This window comes from Mixophyes fleayi, chromosome 9, assembly GCF_038048845.1.
Source record: "Mixophyes fleayi isolate aMixFle1 chromosome 9, aMixFle1.hap1, whole genome shotgun sequence".
Taxonomy (NCBI): Eukaryota; Metazoa; Chordata; class Amphibia; order Anura; family Limnodynastidae; genus Mixophyes; species Mixophyes fleayi.
The window spans coordinates 132910622-132931130 of record NC_134410.1 but is presented as its reverse complement, the minus strand read 5'-3'; the positions used below and the strand labels follow the sequence as shown (position 1 = coordinate 132931130).

At 44.0% G+C, this 20509-nt stretch overlaps 1 protein-coding gene across 1 annotated transcript in view; it reads right to left on the bottom strand.

Moving 5' to 3' along the window:
- The window catches only part of LOC142101909 (ADAMTS-like protein 2), a 58327-nt gene that overhangs the window by 2722 nt on the left and 35096 nt on the right, over positions 1 to 20509 (bottom strand). The window contains exons 10-16 of the mRNA XM_075186341.1: positions 20126 to 20453; positions 17199 to 17557; positions 9157 to 9212; positions 8853 to 8956; positions 6348 to 6474; positions 5432 to 5645; positions 697 to 852 (exon numbers count right to left, since the gene is read on the bottom strand). Of these exons, the coding sequence (XP_075042442.1) occupies positions 697 to 852; positions 5432 to 5645; positions 6348 to 6474; positions 8853 to 8956; positions 9157 to 9212; positions 17199 to 17557; positions 20126 to 20453 (1344 nt within the window). The remainder of the gene's footprint in view (positions 1 to 696; positions 853 to 5431; positions 5646 to 6347; positions 6475 to 8852; positions 8957 to 9156; positions 9213 to 17198; positions 17558 to 20125; positions 20454 to 20509) is intronic.

The following is a 20509-nucleotide window of genomic DNA, read 5'->3' as shown; positions in this document are numbered from 1 at the left end:
CTGTCTAAACTGGGGTCTATCCACCACAACAGCACAGACCGGAGCCTCTTCCAAATCTATTTTCTACCTCCATTGGTGCTCATCAATTACCACTAAAAATAGGCAGTCTCCCTGGAAACGGTTGCCTAGCAATACCCGTTAACTGCCCACAGAAGAGATTCAGAAGTTGCATTCTGCCTGAAGATAATTGGATTATTTGTAGATGGTGAATCTTTTAATGGAGCGACATGATGTTAGCAGCAGGGATGCATTCTCCACAGAGAACTGCTGAGAAATACTAACAAGACCCCCTCACTGTCGTCTCTCTGCCGTGTAAATGGCGATTCCCATTATAAAAAGGAAATGCGCGCAGGCTTAGTCTGTCATCAGAAACCGGTTTCTTAGCGTGAAATTTGAATATTAATATTTGCCTTCATGATGTCAGTATTCTAAGTCTCTCTTTAATAGTATATTTCATAGTTTTTCAGTAACAAAGATCCAACCTGTTGTTCCTCAGTCACCTGTATGAGGCATTTGAAAGCAATTAATGTAAAAACTGTAACGAATATCAAATAAACTGCAAGTTTACAAATAAAATGAACAAACAACTTGCTTATGGGACTGGAGGTTGGAGGGAGAGAGAACTTCATGTGAGGGCAGATTCCGGGGGAGGGTTTCCTTACTTTTGGTCTAGTTACCCTGCCCCTGTGTACTTACAGGCCCCCAGTCCGACACTGTCCACTGCCGATCACAAGGCGGCCCCGTACAGTTCTTCTCCGCCGGTGGTCTGGTGTTCGGCTCACACAGTTTTACATCTTCTGAACAGCGCACGTCCCTGGTGACGATACTGCGCTCACCGCATTTTGCTGTACACTGAGACAAAAAAATGTATTCATATCACACATGGTGCAATTATATAGAAACATAAATAACACCTCTAATCTGGTGCAGACATTTGTAAGGTAATGCCATTTCTATCCACAAGTATTTAATGGCCCTTTAAGAGAAGCTTGAGAAACACAGGAATACAGTATAAATCCCAGTAACTGTCTCTGAGGGGCTCACGACATACAGAATCATGTAACATAACGGGTCTCTGTATCGTCTGAAGAACAGTGTAGTGTGCTATAATAAGAAGTACTACTCTCTTCCCAAATATTATGTGTGCAAACGTCACAATAACGCCATCCGGAAGTATATGGGGGATACATGTATCACACTCCTATTATAAATGTATAACTATCATCTGAGTAACACGAGTGTGGTAACATATGTGATAGTAACTGTGAATGGAATTCGGCATTATTGGCAGTATCCCTGCAAGGGCCACTCTCAGGCTACCAACCAATCAGGACACAGATCACCGTCAGATCAGCCAATCAAAACACATAGCTCGAGCACTGGCAGGGAGATGAGGAAGATGGCAATAAGACATGGCAATAGCGTTAGGAGGACTTGTACAGCCTCTGTACGTAGCTACCGCTGGCGATGGAGATACAGGAATACATTTTCAGTAACTCATAAAAGTTAGAGCGAACTGGACCAAGCTGGGCTGCTGCCTACCTGATAAGCTCCCCCTAAGGGATTAGGGAGGTTTGGAAGAACTACCAAGGGAACGTGGGAATCAGTAGGGCACTTGCATGTGGATAGTTTTTAGTTTTGAACTTTATTTATATAGGGAGACAACATTTCACCATTACCTCGGACTTGGGTCAGTATAAAACAGTGATGGGCAACCCGAGACCTGACAATGGTCGGGTGGGTGGCCCTATAATCATCCGGACGCACAATTACCATGATCTCAGGAAGGTAAAACAATACATTTAGTAAAACATAGCATCGGCATTGTACACACGTCCCATGCTATGAGAATACAGCAGGAATGAGCTGCAGATCCCCATCACTGGTATAAAATATTAATTTACCACTGTGATACGTTCACAGACATCCCTCTTAGATGGCTGCCATTATTACATTACATTGAAGAACACGCTCTGTACAGCAGAACAGTCAGTGTAACATTTGGCGAGCCCGTCCTGTTTCAGCGGTGGTCGGTTAATGAATAAAAGGATTCTCTGGATAGATGACCTGAGAAGAAGAGTTAATCCAGGCTCACCAGGAGAGACACCAATTACCTGAATCACGGGTCGCCCTGTACCACCAGACAACATTCCCCGCTAATTTTACCTACAAGCACAGTTTGTCTCCAGAGAAGACAGCTGATCAGCACTCACGTACCCTCTGCCAAGACATCTGCTCTAAGGTGCCAGATTATTTATTTATATATTTAAGCTTCCAAAAAATTCAAAACAATCAGTTTTTATAGTTGTACTCGTAAAAGGCACGGAGTGGAGTGCCAGGCTGGGGGCACACATGGCGGGAGGGATGGAGACTGGCAGGGTGCGATGATCAGTAAAATGTACGGGACTTAGAAGAGCTGAGACGCAGACAATGTTGTCTTCGTTCTTTAACTTGGATGTCGTTTTGCTGAACAGCCATTTTCTGCAACAATGACGATCACATTTAGTAGTATAAACACATCATCTATATACATTTTAATTCTATAGCAATATAGTTTTACTTATAGAAATTTTGTCTCATTCCCCACGGTCAGCAAATTGTACATATACATACTGCTCCCACTCGGATTTGTTTTACATTTATATACTAATTTTGTTAGCAGTTTTAGCCATGTTTTACTAGGGTCAGAGCCCCTAGAGTCAGCAGGAAGTCACAGACTGAGAGTTATATAGTGGAAGGAGCAGGGTCCTCCAGCAGCACAGAGTATATCAGGAGATGAGTGATGTGTTAGTGAGGACAGGGCTGCATGTGACAGGGGCAGTGACATGATGTGAGGAGGGGAATGGAGGCAGCAGGAAGCCACAGACAGAGAGTTATATAGTGGAAGGAGCAGGGTCCCCAGCAGCACAGAGTATATCAGGAGATGAGTGATGTGTTAGTGAGGACAGGGCTGTATGTGACAGGGGCAGTGACATGATGTAAGGAGGGGAATGGAGGCAGCAGGAAGTCACATACTGAGAGTTATATAGTGGAAGGAGCAGGGTCCTCCAGCAGCACAGAGTATATCAGGAGATGAGTGATGTGTTAGTGAGGACAGAGCTGCATGTGACGGGGCAGTGACATGATGTGAGGAGGGGAATGGAGGCAGTAGGAAGCCACATACTGAGAGTTATATAGTGGAAGGAGCAGGGTCCCCAGCAGCACAGAGTATATCAGGAGATGAGTGATGTGTTAGTGAGGACAGGGCTGCATGTGACAGGGGCAGTGACATGATGTGAGGAGGGGAATGGAGGCAGCAGGAAGCCACAGACTGAGAGTTATATAGTGGAAGGAGCAGGGTCCCCCCAGCTGCACAGTTTAGGTATGTGAGGCTCCTGTTAGACCTCTCTATGAAACAACGTCACATAGTTACATGAAAACATTGTACAGCAGAGGTAAACGGCTGGTGTGGAACGTGTAGTTCCCCAAGCGTATGATAAAGATGTTTGCGGTTTGATATTGGGGTAAGGTGACAGGGAAGCGTGTCACCAGCGTATTTCTCCAACACGTCACAAGGATTTTAATGATTTTCTCTGATCTGGACTTTCTCATACTCTGCCAGCTGGCTCTGTGCTTTAGACACTGATGAAAATGAGATTAGTTTAGCTGGTAATGGTGCCCAGTGGCTTGAGGAGCACATCAAAGGCCGGTCGCCCAGTGGGAGACTCACAGCTGCACCTTACACAGATCAAACACTGCAGTCACCTGTACAAAACTGCAGACTGGCCTCATATTATTAAGGCATGCAACCCCACAATTATCTGAGGGTATAGCGGAATGACTGATCCCAACCTTTTGGTCTAAACAAGGGAGCTGGCAGGAGCACAGAAAACACTGACTGTACTTTATGACGCTCTAAAGATCTTTCAATAAACCAACTTGGTAATACAGTTATGAAACAAAAAGGAGACGTACAGTATAAAACTATATTCCTGTATACTAGGATTATGCTCTATAGTCTGTGAGGGGCCTCGGTGCTTTTCCAACACATAACCGGATTGGTCTAAGAATGTGTAATGGCAAGTTGTGTACGACTCGACGTGCTCAGCGTGGAGAGGTCACTGGTCCCTAGCGACTGGATAGGCTGCGTTCTCAGTGATGTCACTGGTTCCTAGTGACTGGATAGGCTGCACTCTCAGTGATGTCACTGGTTCCTAGTGACTGGATAGGCTGCACTCTCAGTGATGTCACTGGTTCCTAGTGACTGGATAGGCTGCACTCTCAGTGATGTCACTGGTTCCTAGTGACTGGATAGGCTGCACTCTCAGTGATGTCACTGGTTCCTAGTGACTGGATAGGCTGCACTCTCAGTGATGTCACTGGTTCCTAGTGACTGGATAGGCTGCACTCTCAGTGATGTCACTGGTTCCTAGTGACTGGATAGGCTGCACTCTCAGTGATGTCACTGGTTCCTAGTGACTGGATAGGCTGCACTCTCAGTGATGTCACTGGCTCCTAGTGACTGGATAGGCTGCATTCTCAGTGATGTCACTGGTTCCTAGTGACTGGATAGGCTGCGTTCTCAGTGATGTCACTGGTTCCTAGTGACTGGATAGGCTGCATTCTCAGTGATGTCACTGGTTCCTAGTGACTGGATAGGCTGCGTTCTCAGTGATGTCACTGGTTCCTAGTGACTGGATAGGCTGCATTCTCAGTGATGTCACTGGTTCCTAGTGACTGGATAGGCTGCGTTCTCAGTGATGTCACTGGTTCCTAGTGACTGGATAGGCTGCGTTCTCAGTGATGTCACTGGTTCCTAGTGACTGGATAGGCTGCGTTCTCAGTGATGTCACTGGTTCCTAGTGACTGGATAGGCTGCGTTCTCAGTGATGTCACTGGTTCCTAGTGACTGGATAGGCTGCTTTCTCAGTGATGTCACTGGTCCCTAGTGACTGGATAAGCTGCTTTCTCAGTGATGTCACTGGTTCCTAGTGACTGGATAGGCTGCGTTCTCAGTGATGTCACTGGTTCCTAGTGACTGGATAGGCTGCGTTCTCAGTGATGTCACTGGTTCCTAGTGACTGGATAGGCTGCGTTCTCAGTGATGTCACTGGTTCCTAGTGACTGGATAGGCTGCGTTCTCAGTGATGTCACTGGTTCCTAGTGACTGGATAGTCTGCGTTCTCAGTGATGTCACTGGTTCCTAGTGACTGGATAGGCTGCGTTCTCAGTGATGTCACTGGTTCCTAGTGACTGGATAGGCTGCTTTCTCAGTGATGTCACTGGTCCCTAGTGACTGGATAAGCTGCTTTCTCAGTGATGTCACTGGTCCCTAGTGACTGGATAGGCTGCACTCTCAGTAACAGTGGGTAGGTAACAGATGATGTTTCTACCAATTATAATGCTATAAGTGCATTATGAATTATGATACGTACCAGGTATAACCCCTTACCTCGGACCATTCTGACATTTCCCACTGGGGTCCACACGCTGGATTTCTACAGACTTTCTTCTCGTCCGGCTTGGTGAGATCAGTAGAATCGCACAAGTCACTGTAAACGGAGCTGTCAAACCCAGGAGAGATCATTTTCCAGCATCTCACAATACGAAACTGATAGCCCTCGCCGCAGGTCCGCGAGCACTCGCTCCAGCTACTCGTCTCCCACCTAGGATAGCACAGATTAGGGGTAAGTGGGGTTTCTGTGCGGGATCACAGCTATATGAACTATAACAGGACCTTTTCACAAGCATTATCATCAAATATTTATACTCTGTACATTTGTAAGAATAAAAAACAACATTGGCACCTCAAATAAACATTTCAAGTGGCCTGGTGGTCAAACAAAAGGGAGTAGACACAGTACATAGATACCCAATAAATAATTTAAATAATCTGACATGTTTAACAAGCTGTGTAAGGCTGGAACGTCCGTAATGATGAGCAGAGGAAGGAGAAGCAGTACACATATCAATGCAGAGAATACAGTGACCTATGGAGGGGTAAATAACATGCCGGTCGTTGCCACTGTGGGATTCTGACCCATATCAGCAGTTCGGTCTTTGACGTCAGCCCCGACTATATGTGTTTTATTTTATTTTGTTCATTTTTTTTGGGAGATTTGTGAATGGAAGAACCAAAGCACGATACTTTGTAGCCAAGCCGTAGTGGAAAGTCAGGGTAAGGTGTCGCTTACAGCAGCTATGTTTTGTACAGTCATAACTAAGCATCCATCACTCTGTGACTCAGTACATTTCTACCAGAAAAATACAGAGATGATATTTTTGGCCGCTTTCATCTGGAAGTTGTGAGGAGGTTGGTCCTGGAACGTGGCAGCCTGAGAGATCTGAGTGTTTACTACGGCGTGTACCTTGGCTGACATTCCCGCCCAGCACAGAACTCGTGCACGGGCTCCGGACGGGTCAACGCGTCACAGTGTGAGTCGTCCACTTCCACCCCATCGTACCGCACACACATGGCATACACGGACATCACTCCTGCCAGGGGAGACAAACAGAGGTCACACACTACCTGCTCCTATCCCTGTACCCACACTATGTGGCACTAAACACAGTGGAGGCAGCACAATTCCTGAGAATGCAGCCTATTAATTCACAATTAACATAACAGAGGCATAAGGCACTTAATGGCTCACGTCTCAGTGAGGTCACTAGTTGCTAGAGGACCGATAGGCTGAATATGGTTTCTGCTGGCACAATGAAGGGGGAGGTGCGTGCGCTGCGTTACACGGCCGACTGGCATTAAATAGTGACTCTCGGAGTCTGTTCCGGGAGATACAAAGCTGTCATATGTAGAATCAGCAAAAGCTGCTTTACATTAATATTCCAAGAAGGTTGTGGAATTGCAAGTAGCGACTTCAAATAATAGGGTTTTTGAAACCTCAAAAGAGACAGCTGCACAAAATCCGTCTCTGTAGCATCTCTGTATGAAACTGGCACAATCTGCAGCGTCCTTCCTGTCAGTCATCTCAGGATGGGCCCTGCTCCGGCTGCGATTGTGCTGCTCATGAGAAGGGTCTTACACGAACACATGACATGAGCACATGCATGTGTAGAGAGGTCTATAGACACGGGTATGCCCAGATCTGTAGCATATCCTTAGGCATGTGCCCACAGCAGCAACATTACACTGGCGGCAGGCTTTTCTGATGCTGCTGTAAATTTACAGTATGTCATGCACAGACTGATTCCATATCGCACAGGACATCCATTTAAAATGCACACAAAAAAAAAGAAAAGCAATACATTGCCAAAACTAACAGACATGAATTATCAGTATGGAAGTGCCATCACATAAATGTCTGGTACAAGCCTGAATTAGGCTGCATTTAAGTGATACATATCTTGGGTCTGTATTTACAGTCGCACGTATCGTGCACTTGCGGTGTCTTTTAGTAGCGGATCAGGGAAATTAACGTGACCGAATAGTACACTAAGAGTGAGCACACGTGTCTTATTTCTGAGTTACACAGATCGTGAAATACGTTACATAGGAGATGTTAATTTGGCACCTAGGTTAACTGAACGCAGGTTGTATACATTCAATTTAAGGTTGTATTGCAAGATGCTTCCAACTGAAAATACTTACATGGAAACAAGTGCAGACACATAACAGCAGACACAGTGCATCTAGATATTCAATGATATGTTATTATCAGTATCTGTCACTGGGGGTCTGACATCTTGTGGGGCGACTGGAATGGGACAGGAGAACCGCAATATAGACTAACAAGTGCATTTAGAGAATACAGACCAGGTGGCATAGGACTGTAAGCGGCCACCAGATACATGGCACCACAATGTCAGGGTAAGGCAGCCAATACAGGGCATGCACAATGTAGGTAGAGGGTAGAGCGTTTCAGCCACTGGGTATTGGAGAAAGCAGCGCACTGCCACCACCTTCCTGCCCAAAACCAGGAACTGGCACAGATAAGCTGGCATATATCTATGTCAGATGTGGCACAAGAGGTGACCCCAGTACCACAGACACTGGTCTGAATACAATTGTCTCTACTTATGGAATACCCGGAATAACAGAAATATAGTCCGATACTTCCTCATTCCGAGCATGGTGTGTTTTCTGAGTACAGAGCAATAGCTGAAGCTGCTGGATTCACATTACCCCGACATATAATGATGGCATGGAGCAGACACACGCACTCACAGAAGGGCCTTGTCTGTGCCCTCCTGACAGTCTGCCAGTGGAAATCTTACCACGTTACCAGCCAGAGCCAAGTGGCTGTGAGCAGGTTGTGTGTACAGAGCGGCTCCGGCCACGAGAAATAAATCAGAGGTTTGTATAGAGTAAAGGTCCACCACCCGCTGACCCCCAAGTCTCCACTATCAGGGTGCAAGTCTGCCACATACAAGCAGACAATGACATACTAGCAATCACTTCATTTAGGACAGCACATTCAAGACAAAGAACACCTGACTACTATATGCTACAACAACTGTATGAACCCTGTGTCCAAAAGGAGAATAGTCTTCTGAGTAATGCCAGTTACACTGGGTTTTACAGCATCACATGCTCAGGCTGACATGGAACACAAACTACAGACAGACAGTTTCCTCCTTTTTTGGCCTCATCAGTGCAAAACAGGTTGTTCTGATCAGCACATAGTGCTATAGACAGAGCCACACTAAAATATATAAAGAGTTAGTTTCCAGCTACAGAAATAAGAAAAAAATCCATATGGGTAGTTCCCTACTGACCCAGCACTGTGATCGTTCCGTTACAATCTTCCCACATGACCATGTACTCCAAAATCTTCAGTGTACGCCAATTAAGCGGTATTGGAAACCAATAAAACAAACATAACATAAATCCACCAATGCAACAACGTTTCACAAACCTGTGGTACATGTGGAGCTGCAGGGCTCGTGAGAAGACAGCTTCCATCGGTACATATCCACCGCACTTATCCCCTGCACCTTCCTCAGTAACTTTGGCCCTTTTCTAACGACAGACAAAGCAGAGATTGATGAGCCTCCTTCCATCACAGTACTAGACGAACATTCCTTATAGCATGACGACAACTTGATTACTGCTTGTGTGTATTGGTATATATGTACATATACATACATTATATAGACACAGAGGTTATCGAGTGCTGTGCTCAATGTTTTGAGGTGTTGGGTTTGGGTTTTAAAACATACCTGTCCTGATCCCCAAGTAGAATCCCCAGCCTGGTTAGAAGCAGAGCTTCCACTGTCTAAAAAGAGAGAATGGGATAAAAATACCCAGTATAGAAACAGTTCAGAATATAACAAAAATGGCTTTTTCTTTGTCACTTTACAAGGTCTCAGTCAAACAGGGATAAAAGTGACTCCAGTCTGTGTGTCTGGCTAATGTGAGCTAATGCTGGATGTACAGAAACCATAGGACTCGGAGTGACCCAGTCATTGCCCGCTGTATTTGGTTTGCAGAGTGAGCTGAGTGTACGATGGAACGGGTCCCTAGCTTTGTCTATTAATATAGATCTAATTGGATAATGATTATTAAACTTATTGTTGTTGCAGGACATTTACACTAGGATTACATGAGAAATTATCCCATGTTACCTGTATATAGGGGCTTCACGCCTGGGACCACTCCTTCTGCACAGAAAGAGACCCATGAAGACAGACCCGATATGCAGAGTTTAGCGAAGCGGAACGCCTTCATTTCTGCTACATGATGTAATCCCAAAACCCAACATGGAAACAAGTAGCGCTGGGATTTTTAAATAACCTGAGGTCTCCGATTCCTTTACAAGTCTCCTTTGGTGCAAGAGAAGAGGGTCCCAGTGATGGGAAGGAGACCCGGGATACAGATACAGGAAAAGGGGGCATTATTTAAAGAACATTTCCTAAGGTGTTAATGTCATTGAATGGGTGCAGCACTGAGATTACTCTGTGACATTCATGCAGCTTCTGTGTTTGGTGGTCAGACCAGAGACACAGCACCATGACACGGCTTGAGATCATGCATAAGTAAATATAATAATAATAGGGAACACTTCCTTAGCTGCATATTCTGGCCACAGGAAGTAAGAAACCTCCATTTTAAAAAGGAGATTACACGCTAAGATTTTATGTAAAACTGAATGTATTCCAGGGGTGGGTGGTAATTGTTGCAATATGTAAAGTTTTGCAATGATGCTTCATTGTCTGTATATCGGCCTGTGACTCATGGGGTCATATAGGACATTGCATATATATATACATGCTTGGTTTTATAAGACAGCGCATGGATGTGCCATCCATTGTGTATTGAGCGAGATGCATTGGACTATTCTTCTGATGTGCAATCATTCAATTATGTGTTGCTTCTCTTTAATGGTGTTCCTATTTCTGTGTACTGCAGCTGGGCCTATTTAGATAAACACATGGCGGTATATTTACTAAACTGCAGGTTTGAGAAAGTGGAGGTGTTGCCTATAGCAACCAATCAGATTCTGTCATTTTGTAGAATGTACTAAACAAATGATAACTAGAATCTTATTGTTTGCTATAGGCAACATCTCCACTTTTTCCAACATGCAGTTTAGTAAATGTACCCCAAGAACCCTCATACAAACCTACTAAACTGAATGAACATTTTCACTATTTGCGCAAACTGCTCAAATATGTTTCCTGATGACCTAAAATGTCAAAGAAAATGTATTGATGTGGTGAGAGCAGCATGCCCCATTACAGTGTCTCATTCCATACCAGGCACTAAGGCCTTACAATGAATCAGCTGGCCATTGCAATCATTATCAAACAAGGGGATGTGGGACGTCTTCCGAGGAGAGTCCCACATTCTGATTGGGGGGAGAAGCAGGCTTTTTGGAACAATAAAACCATGCACACAACACAGAAAAACAAAGTTACAAAACGTACAGTCCAAAGCAATGATGGAGACATTGTACAAGTTCTATTAAATCCAAATTATATTCCTACTTGAGGTGAACATGTAAATATCTGTAGTTGAAAGCTTGGGGCTGGCTGGTACTATGCTGGGTGAGAGATGGCAGAGTACATGGGATACAGAGGAGGGAGATGTTACCAGCCCTCTGTATTACTGGTATAGAGGGAAAATGTGCCTCAGTACAGATTACACAAATACATGTATCAGGGTAGACACATCGGGAGGGGGCATTGTGGCGGATGACCGAGGTAGATTGGGGTAACTACTGGTCACATGGTCCTGCACTCGGGTGTAAAACATTTCATAGGCTGAATACAGAAACTACTGAGGAGGAAAGTGATCTAGGAGTCACTACAGAATGTAATGGAGAGGTACAGTCAGATATCAGGAATTAGTAGTGATCCCACTACAAAGGTCAATGGTCAGACTGTGGTCAGTTCTAGAGGCCAGGAGCACATAAATCATATATTGTGTATGGCGTACAACTTACCAGGACAGGTTACAGACCCTCACTATGTATAGCTTGGAGCAGAGAGGGGGTACGTTAGATGGTTTCAAATACATCAAGGGTAGCAGGTTTAGGGAAAGTATCACTGAACGAGCAGTAGGTAGGTGTAATAAGGTTATCCTAACTCTAGCAGTACACGACTCCCCTCCACCCCACCACTGTGTAAATAGGGTCTGAGGTTTTTTGGGGAAAATTAAGTTTGTCAGACTATGAGAGGAGGAGGAATCACAGTAAGATCACAGACTACAATATGTCAGGTAACATGATATATAGGCAGCTTTATTGCTCTAATTAGAGAGCCTGGAAACTGAGGGGCCCCAGAGGATAAGTGGTGACATAAAGGACACAGGATTTTTTAGGAACGCATAAGGTGGGGGCTGGGAAACCTGGCAGGTCCACTTTAAATTTAGTACGGATATTATGTTTTACTTATCCTTCCTCTTTACTGCTAAATACTTGGAGAATGAGGACTGGACTTGTGCTAGAAGATTGATCTGTGTTCTTGTGTAACATTAAAGCCAAAATTAGTCCTGAATAGACAGAAAATCTCCCTAGAGTTCATTGTTATTTAAATCTCCCCGAAGCTCCTACAAATGTGTCATAAACACAAGTCCCATCTATCCTCTTCTACCTCCAGGAACCAAAAACAGACATTAAAAATGGATTCAACTTGCACAAGGTTCAGTTTAGATTTGTCCCCCATGACAGTCTCTTCTCATGTTACAAGAACGACACGGAAACAATGTGACTTATGACTGGAAGACGAAGACATGGATGTAAATCTGAAATCTATAGTTGGTTCTATGACTGCAGCGGATTCCTACACATTAATCACGTAACCTTCCAATTTGTGTTTAACATCTACAACAGGAATGACCCACTAATGCCAAGGCTGAAAAATGTCCTTCATTTAGCAAGAAACTAACCGGACAAGGGGTAGCCAGGGGACACTGCCGACCGCTCTTCTCCACCTCTCAGCTGGAAGAAATCAATAGCCAATCACCTTGGAGCCTGGAGACCCCAATCCATCCAGCCTGGGTCTCCAGTAACAGAGCTCACTTCTAGGCAGCAGAAGCTCTCGTCAACTCATTTGTTTATCATCCTCTATGGTATCAACTGATTTCTTGTGGGAAACTATGTTCAATTATTTTTCTGCAATTATATGCTATATATAATATGTCCTGTTTGATCCTTGTTGCTGAATAATACTAGAGTAATCCTGTCTCTGAGATATTCTGGACCCGCTGCGAGGACAGTGACCAGTGGGGGAGTCTGAATGGGGCGGTACACCTGTTAAACCGTAACACCAGGGTCTTAAGGTGAGCTCGGAGCACAGAAACTCCTGGCGAGGACACACAGATGTCATAAGTTTATACTTTATGTGGCCACCAATTAGGTGGCCAAATTGGATAAAATTATATAATAACATATTTTGTCTATAATAATTGTTGTACACTGCGCCCCTCCGACTTCCTCCAGTCACCAAGCGCTCACAGACTCTGCAGGTTCCTATTGGTGTATAATAGGGGGCGGGTCTTGCCTCTATAAATTGCTTTTGTTACATTTTTCACCCATCAGAAGACTATCCCCCCCCCCCTCCACAGAGTACACCCACTGTCCCCACCAGGGTCACTCCCAGTACTAGGTGAGACGACGCTGAGAGAGGACAATACTGGAGATCAATGACATGTAAGGGGGTGGAAGGAAACCATGAGGAACAGTTAGGAGTTCTGAAAAGCAGGTGAAGTTTTTACAGAAACATCTTTGTCATTTTAAAGCAATTGTCATTTGTAACATTTTTGTTGCTTGTATAAATACAAAACAAGTTACAAAAGAACAGAAAATATGAAAACAATAATTTTTCTGTCTAAGTTTATCTTGTGACTAAACATCACCTAGTGACCGCCACAAGATCTGACCAATAAACTCAGCGGAAATGAGACTAAAACATTATTATATCAAATCAATTATATTTAATTTTACACAATTTAACAAATTACAATTTGAAGGATTGTCCTTCGGTTTTACATCCCAGAAAAACAACAAAGAATTTAGTAAATCAAAGCCTTGGTCTCCGCACCAGTCATAACAACCATTAATGGGGCGGAGCAGCGGGACGTTTGTCCTCGTTTCTATTGTCTAAGGAAACATCATGTAAGAAATATTCTTTCAAGTATGTTTTTCTGTCCCGTCTGGCTCTGGATGGTGGGCACGTTGTCAGTAAAATTACCAGCTTTTTAAAACAAAACCTATTCTTTCCCTTTGGATTGATCCTGCAGTGTTTTACTGGACTTGTCGATGCCAAAAAGGGAACAGAGAAAAAGAAAAAAATACAACAGTTTTTGGCAGGCACGGCCCGGCTAGATTCACATGTTGTTTTGGCTGCCTGACTTCAAGCAAAGTATAATCCTCGGGCTCTTGGGATTAACAGTCTGTGCACCTGAGTTTAACAAACAAACTGAATGAGTGCCTGAATTTTTTTCTTAAAATACAGAAAACCCCATGTCTGACATGAATAATCAAACACAGAGACCATCTCTGGTTATTAGATGCAGGAACGTCTCACAGAATATTACCTGACATCTAGACACCAGGTTGAGCATATTATGGGGTCTATGTAGTAAGAGGGAAGCACATTTTCCATCCTTCCACCATATCTGTCTCCTCTCAGCCACACTGCGCAGGCGTCCGTTAGGCGGTGTGCTCGGAGATTAGATTATTCATTACCATGTGGCATGCTGCGCTGCGCTCTAAGGTGGCGGAGGTCAGCTCTAGTCCGATATTTATCTACATTACACAGGACGCCGTCCTGCTCCACAACCGGATAACATTACCCAGCTTGTAGCAGCAAGAAGGGCCCTACAGGGATACTAAGCTTTATCTCTACTTAATAGATTGAAGCCAAGCAGCAATGTGACCATCTATTCTCCCCACCCTTGTGTCACCGTTGGTCGGCAGCTATAAATCAGGTGTAAGCATTGTGTCCTGGAAACACGTATTGTAAGATTATTTACTATTAAATAACAGATTTAATATATGGATGCACCAGATCCATAGTTTTAGGATTCATCCAAATATTGAATCCTGTTACAAATTGTTCCTCGGAGTCTGAACCAACATTTATAATAAATATTACGCAGGAGAGGCGTAATATGAGGGGGGGGGGGGGGATATATATATATATATGCTACACAGCAAGCCGAGGGAGAACAGAACAGGATTATGGGAAACATTTAATTTACAATGGCCAGAGGTTGGCGCCTTTACCAGTGAGTAATAACCCCCAGACGTAGGTGTCCTCTTAATACTTAATATTTACTTCTATGTTATTATTTCTATGTAAAATGAGTGTTTAGGTTTAATCTTGTTTGACTGAAGGTTTAATGTGACATCTCAGCTGCTCCAGCAATGTCACGTTTCCGTCCCACGCAGGTTACAGCCGTTTTGGACAAGATCACCTTCATTTCACAGTGTGGTTTTGTGTGGGTGAAACCACTTGCAAATAAAAAGGGCAGCATCTAATCCCTGACTCGGGGTGTTCAGCAGGTTTTACAGAAAATGATTAGTTACACTATTTGCCTCTGGTTCTACTATAAGCCTTAATATGAAGAAACCGCGGTTCTCTGTACCGTACACTCCTTCTGCAAGTGGTCGGGCTCCTGGGCTCCTTAAATAAGCACCGTTCCACATAATCTATCATTAAAAGAGATATAATCCTATTTATTTTTAAACATAAATAAGTAGTGCAGTGTGTGGTTTGTGCTCTCAGGCTCTGCTGTCCTCGCTATTTTTCACTTCTCAATTTCCCCTAGTCTGCTGTTACTTCTGTACGCAATAGTGGGGTGGAGGGGAATCACGTACTACTAGAATTTCTCCAACACAGAGGTAAGTGGATTTCCAGCTGTTGTGGAACTACAAAGCCCAGCATGCCCTTGAAGAATTGCCTACTTCTGGCCTAAATGGACAAAGGTAAAACATTTTAAAGTAACCCCACGTTTGATATCAGTGGATTGTGGGTGACTTATGAGTTCTGGTTTACAGGTCTCATCACCCTTTTTCATTATGGGTGGTGGGTGGAGAAGATCGGCAGCAGGTGGGGGGTTGTAAAGAAGTCCCAGGATTGACTGAGCGTAACATGATCAGGTCACATTCTACCTAAGGGACGGCTCGCTGCTGCTGAATAAATAATTAAATATTGCAGTATGGTCAGGAGTAAGGGGTAAATTCAGCTTTTTCGTGCAATTTTGCACCATGGCAATACCATGTTGTGCTGCAGCTGGGGAGGAGGGGGGGGGGGGGGGTTGTGTGCTGACAGATTTGTAACAGGAAGTGTCCTAGTAATTTCCCTGCATGTATTTGCGCCGCTTGAACCACAACATTGTTTGTCCGAGTGCAAATTTGCTCCCTTTAGCTGGACTTGCTAACAGCTGAGGATTAGGCCCAATGTGCTTACATCTGAGTGAGCTGTGGATTTAATTTCAGCCACACCAACTTTTAATATCACTTCTGACGCTCTGGCCCTAGGTGGATAAGGTGTTTCTGTATAAGTAAGGCTTGGTCAGAGCAGATGGCGCTGTACGGAGAGGTAAAGGGTTAACGTCTCCACGGACAAGTGTGACATCTGGGTGATGGATTTATCCTTAATGTAAACATTACAAACACAGTTATTATCATTTTATTTATGTCTGACTGGCGGGGAGTGTTGACATCATGTAATGGACAGTACACACTTAGCCAGACAGGCACTTCCAGCTTCAGAGGGGGTCTCCAAATCCTAAAGACATTTTAAGCGACGTGCGGTTAGTCTCAGTGGACGCTTGGCGTATAGATTACTCTGTGTGTGCCTCACGTTTTGCTAAAAAAAACAAATGACAAACCTTCCTACATTCTGGAAGGGACACCTATGCTTTATATCCCACAAGGAATGTTACATGCGGCTAATAATGTCCTGTCTAGACGGTCTCGCTGCACACAGGTCTCTTTGTAACTTGTATGAAGAATGATACAGCTATTAAATGAGGTACAACGAGTGCTAATAAAGTGATAGCTGTCTGTCCAGGAACAATGCACCACTAGCTCTGCACTATATGGGGAATTACATCCTCATCTGTATTGTTTATATTTCTGCCTTGCAAAACATCTGTCCTTATTACAAAAAGAATCCCACTCAAAAAACTGCGGCCAGTAATATCTTACTGTTAATAATTGTGACCCCTACAAAAAATCCCAGACCCCTAGCCCTGGTAACTGAATCTGGGGGCAGTGGATGAACTGAGTGCCCCAGCACCGAGATCCGGGTCTCTGATTCAGGTATTGGGAGCCTCTGGTACCTATACGCTATACACAGGGCAGGACAGTAAGTGCGCTGCCAGTTTAACTTGAAGAACATTAAAGTGTAACAATTGCCCAACTATAGCATATAGAGGCATTTTGTGGGCTCAACCAATACCTTAATCAATTCACTAGGATCCCAGGACATAACTGGAGCATGAGGAAATCACTGGATTGGCTTAATTCTGATGAATATTGGTTCAGCATACAAGATGGCTGCCTCCACTGTAGCTAGGAGGTGGGCAAACGGCCTAAGTCTTTGAAAAGAAATGACAAAGAAAAGAATGAGGAATATGAAAAGAGTAGAAGTCGATGTCACAGAATGCTATCTAGATATTGTAAGGTTCGGTAGGACACGTAGACCACAATGCCTGCAGTTGTGGGGAATTGTTCATAGATTTACAGAATTATGACACACAAGAAAGGATCAGAAGACTTTCAAGCGATTCTCAAGCTCACTTACCTCACTTTCTGGGTCCTATTGGTAGACGTAAGGGTTGCGTTGGTCAGTTGAGCCTCTGCAGAGGTGTTGAGTGTACGATCAATGCTGAGCTCCAGGAAGGTGACATTCATGTCGAATGGTGCTGTGTCCTCATTGTCTTCGTAGTCCACATATAGATTGTCCAGGTTGGGCTCCACAGAGTTCAGAGGCCCTCCCTGAGAGAAGAGGCCGCTTCTGCTCATGTTATGAAACGGCTCCCTGGAGTCGGAGGCTTTGCTGGACAATTGTTTCATAATAACGTTCCCAGAGAGGAACTCCTTGGAGTTAAATTTGTGGTCTTGTTCACCAGTGTCTGTTATGTAAGTAGTTCTATTACTGTTCAAACCTAAACAGAAATAAAAAAACAAAAACACACACAATTGCAAACATTTGGATGAAAAGGTTATTATAAGATGTTGGTATCTTGTAAGGACAGATACAAAACAGATGAACATAAGATACATAGTTGGTGAAATCGTTAATTCTGGCTGAATCTTACTAAAAGTGCACTAACTAGTCTTACAGAGGTGCCCATACCTTGGTCGTCACCCAACAGCCTGTGTACTGCACCACAACCAATTGAATGGAAAATGACGGGTTATTTAGATACCACACTGGGATCTACTTTCCGTTTCCTCACAAAAGTTGCTGCGGTACCACTGTAGGTTTCCTAGGAATATTTGAATCCAGCTAGGTCAGCTCCCATGAGCGTATTTCAGGGTTTCTATTTCAATAAATCAGTAAATGGCAACATGCTGCAGATGTGAAAAGCTCCTGTGTTACATAGGATGTAAGTGCATCTATTTCACAATACAGGGTCAAGTAATGGCCAAAACTTTCATCAATCACAAAGTAAAAAGTTACTTCAAATGTAGTAAAAATGCAACATCTGAGTGGGGCAGGTTCTGTGGGCGCCGCCTTTGGGCATTGGGAACCATCCACGCTGCACTTTTATTAGCAGTTACAAAGTGGGGGCAAATCCCTACACCGTGTCCTCCAGAATCCAATTCAAATTACTCACCCTTACCCACAGAGCCCTCAACACCACACCCCTTCATACATCTCACATCTCATGTCATAATACTCTCCCTCCCGCCCTCTTAGATCTACCTCTGACCTGCACCTTGTCTCATCTCTGGTAACCACCTCTCACTCCCGCCTACAAGACTTCTCCCGTGCTGCTCCCCACTTATGGAACTCTCTACCACGCCCGATCATTTCCCACAACCTTCAAATCTTTAGACGCTCTTTGAAAACACATCTCTTTTTTTTTTTTTAGAGGTGACGTTATCCCTGATAACACTATTCACAATAATACACCCTCACAACTGTACCAATCTCCACTCTGAGCCACACTCGCTCCTCTTGTTTCAGCTGTACCCTCTTCCACTTATAATGTAATCTCTCTAATGTTTTATGTATGTCCCTGTTTTATGTATGTCCCTGTTTTATGTATGTCCCTGTTTTATGTATGCCCTGTTTTATGTATGTCCCTGTTTTATGTATGCCCTGTTTTATGTATGTCCCTGTTTTATGTATGTCCCTGTTTTATGTATGTCCCTGTTTTATGTATGTCCCTGTTTTATGTATGTCCCTGTTTTATGTATGTCCCTGTTTTATGTATGTCCCTGTTTTGCCTACAGTACGGCGCTGCAGAGCACTGTGGGGCCTTACAAATCTACGATAATAATAATGGCAGCGTCGGCCCAGCATCTAAGTATAAAGGGGTTGCTGGATAAACCTTGGTTGGCGTAGAGGGACAGTCTATAACCTCGTATATCTACCTCCTTTCTTCTTTCTGTAACCCTTTCATGACAGTATAGATGTCATTTCTTGCCCTATGCTTAGACCATGTGCCGACCTCCACATGACTGTGCACAGGTATAGGTGAGCATACAAAGCCTCGAGAGGGGAATATTCTCACTAGATGTGCTGACACCCAAAGGAAAATCACAATTTCTTGCTGTGGGACAATATATTTAAATGAGCATCAAGGTCGTGGAAACTGCACATTTAGGGGTTAGTCCCCGATTATCAATGAAAAATTATTAAAATAAATTAAAATTCAGAAATACGACACGTGTGTCATGTAAAACACCTGTAAACTTCAAAGTTGGAGACTTAAATTGAAGGGCTGTCCCAAAAGTGATAGTAAGTTTGACTTTGTATACCTCTACCATGTGCACCTATGGACCTGCACGGTGGGTGTATACACACATTTGTGAAAAATATTTTTTTCCAGTTGTAAAGGACACAAATAAAAGTCACGTGAATAACAGATGAATCACATAATGTGCCGAGTGTGTGAACATTATTTTGTGTAATTCACTGGGTCTGGGTATTTACTGGGATTATGAAGAACATGTGCTGTCACCTGGGGGGGGGCATTGTCTTGTGGTTGATATTAATTTGCCTGGTTAATATACCTCCAAATACTTCAAAAAGCCAAAATCAGGATACAAATAAGCCCCTCCATGATCCGCCCAAACTATGCCACAAGCTCTGGCCAAACCACTCCCAGACTGTGGTCTTCCCACACCTCTTTCATGGTCTGCCAATCAGGACAGTTCAGCCAAAACAGGGACTGTAGGGAGGGTATGGATAGCTAGGAACACACAAGACTGAATTTACTGTAATCTGATATAGTGTGTTCCTCATGAAAGCGTGTGCTCAGGCAGGGCAGCGTCTGAAGGCTGGGAGAGACCGGTTATCGATTAGATGATGTTCTTCGGTGGACTACTGCATGTTCTACTGTGTATCTTATTTACATTGCGATTGGATCTGTCATAAGTAACTGCCCAGCCGCCACCTAAGGACTACGCTACAGGTTGTGGAGACTACCTATAATCTGTAGGTAAACTCTGTGGAGTATCTAGAATCATACGTACACAGAAAGTATAAGAATATTAAATACCATTTATAGCTTTGCATTTTGTTCTCCTCTCGCAGTCCACGGCCTCTCCTCTGCCATACACTTCATTGGTCTGCTGGCCACTGACCGGGTCCAGTTTCTCTGAGTTCTGCCTCCCAAGGCCCGGAGTCTCCCCTTTCAGTCTCCCTTTCTGGAAGTTAGTGTGATAAGTGCGGTTCCGAGACAAGAAATCCTCCTGGAACTCTCTGCTCTCGTCACTCTCGGAGTCCGGGAAGGTGTAATATACCGGCTGAGTAACCCGGGAGTGCGGCCTCCTGAGCAGAGTGTACTGGAAGGTAATTGAGGGGTTCTTGCCATTTTGGTTCCATACCTGTAAAGTGATACAAGTATTTGTTTCTGAAAGATACATTATTCTGGTCTCAAAAC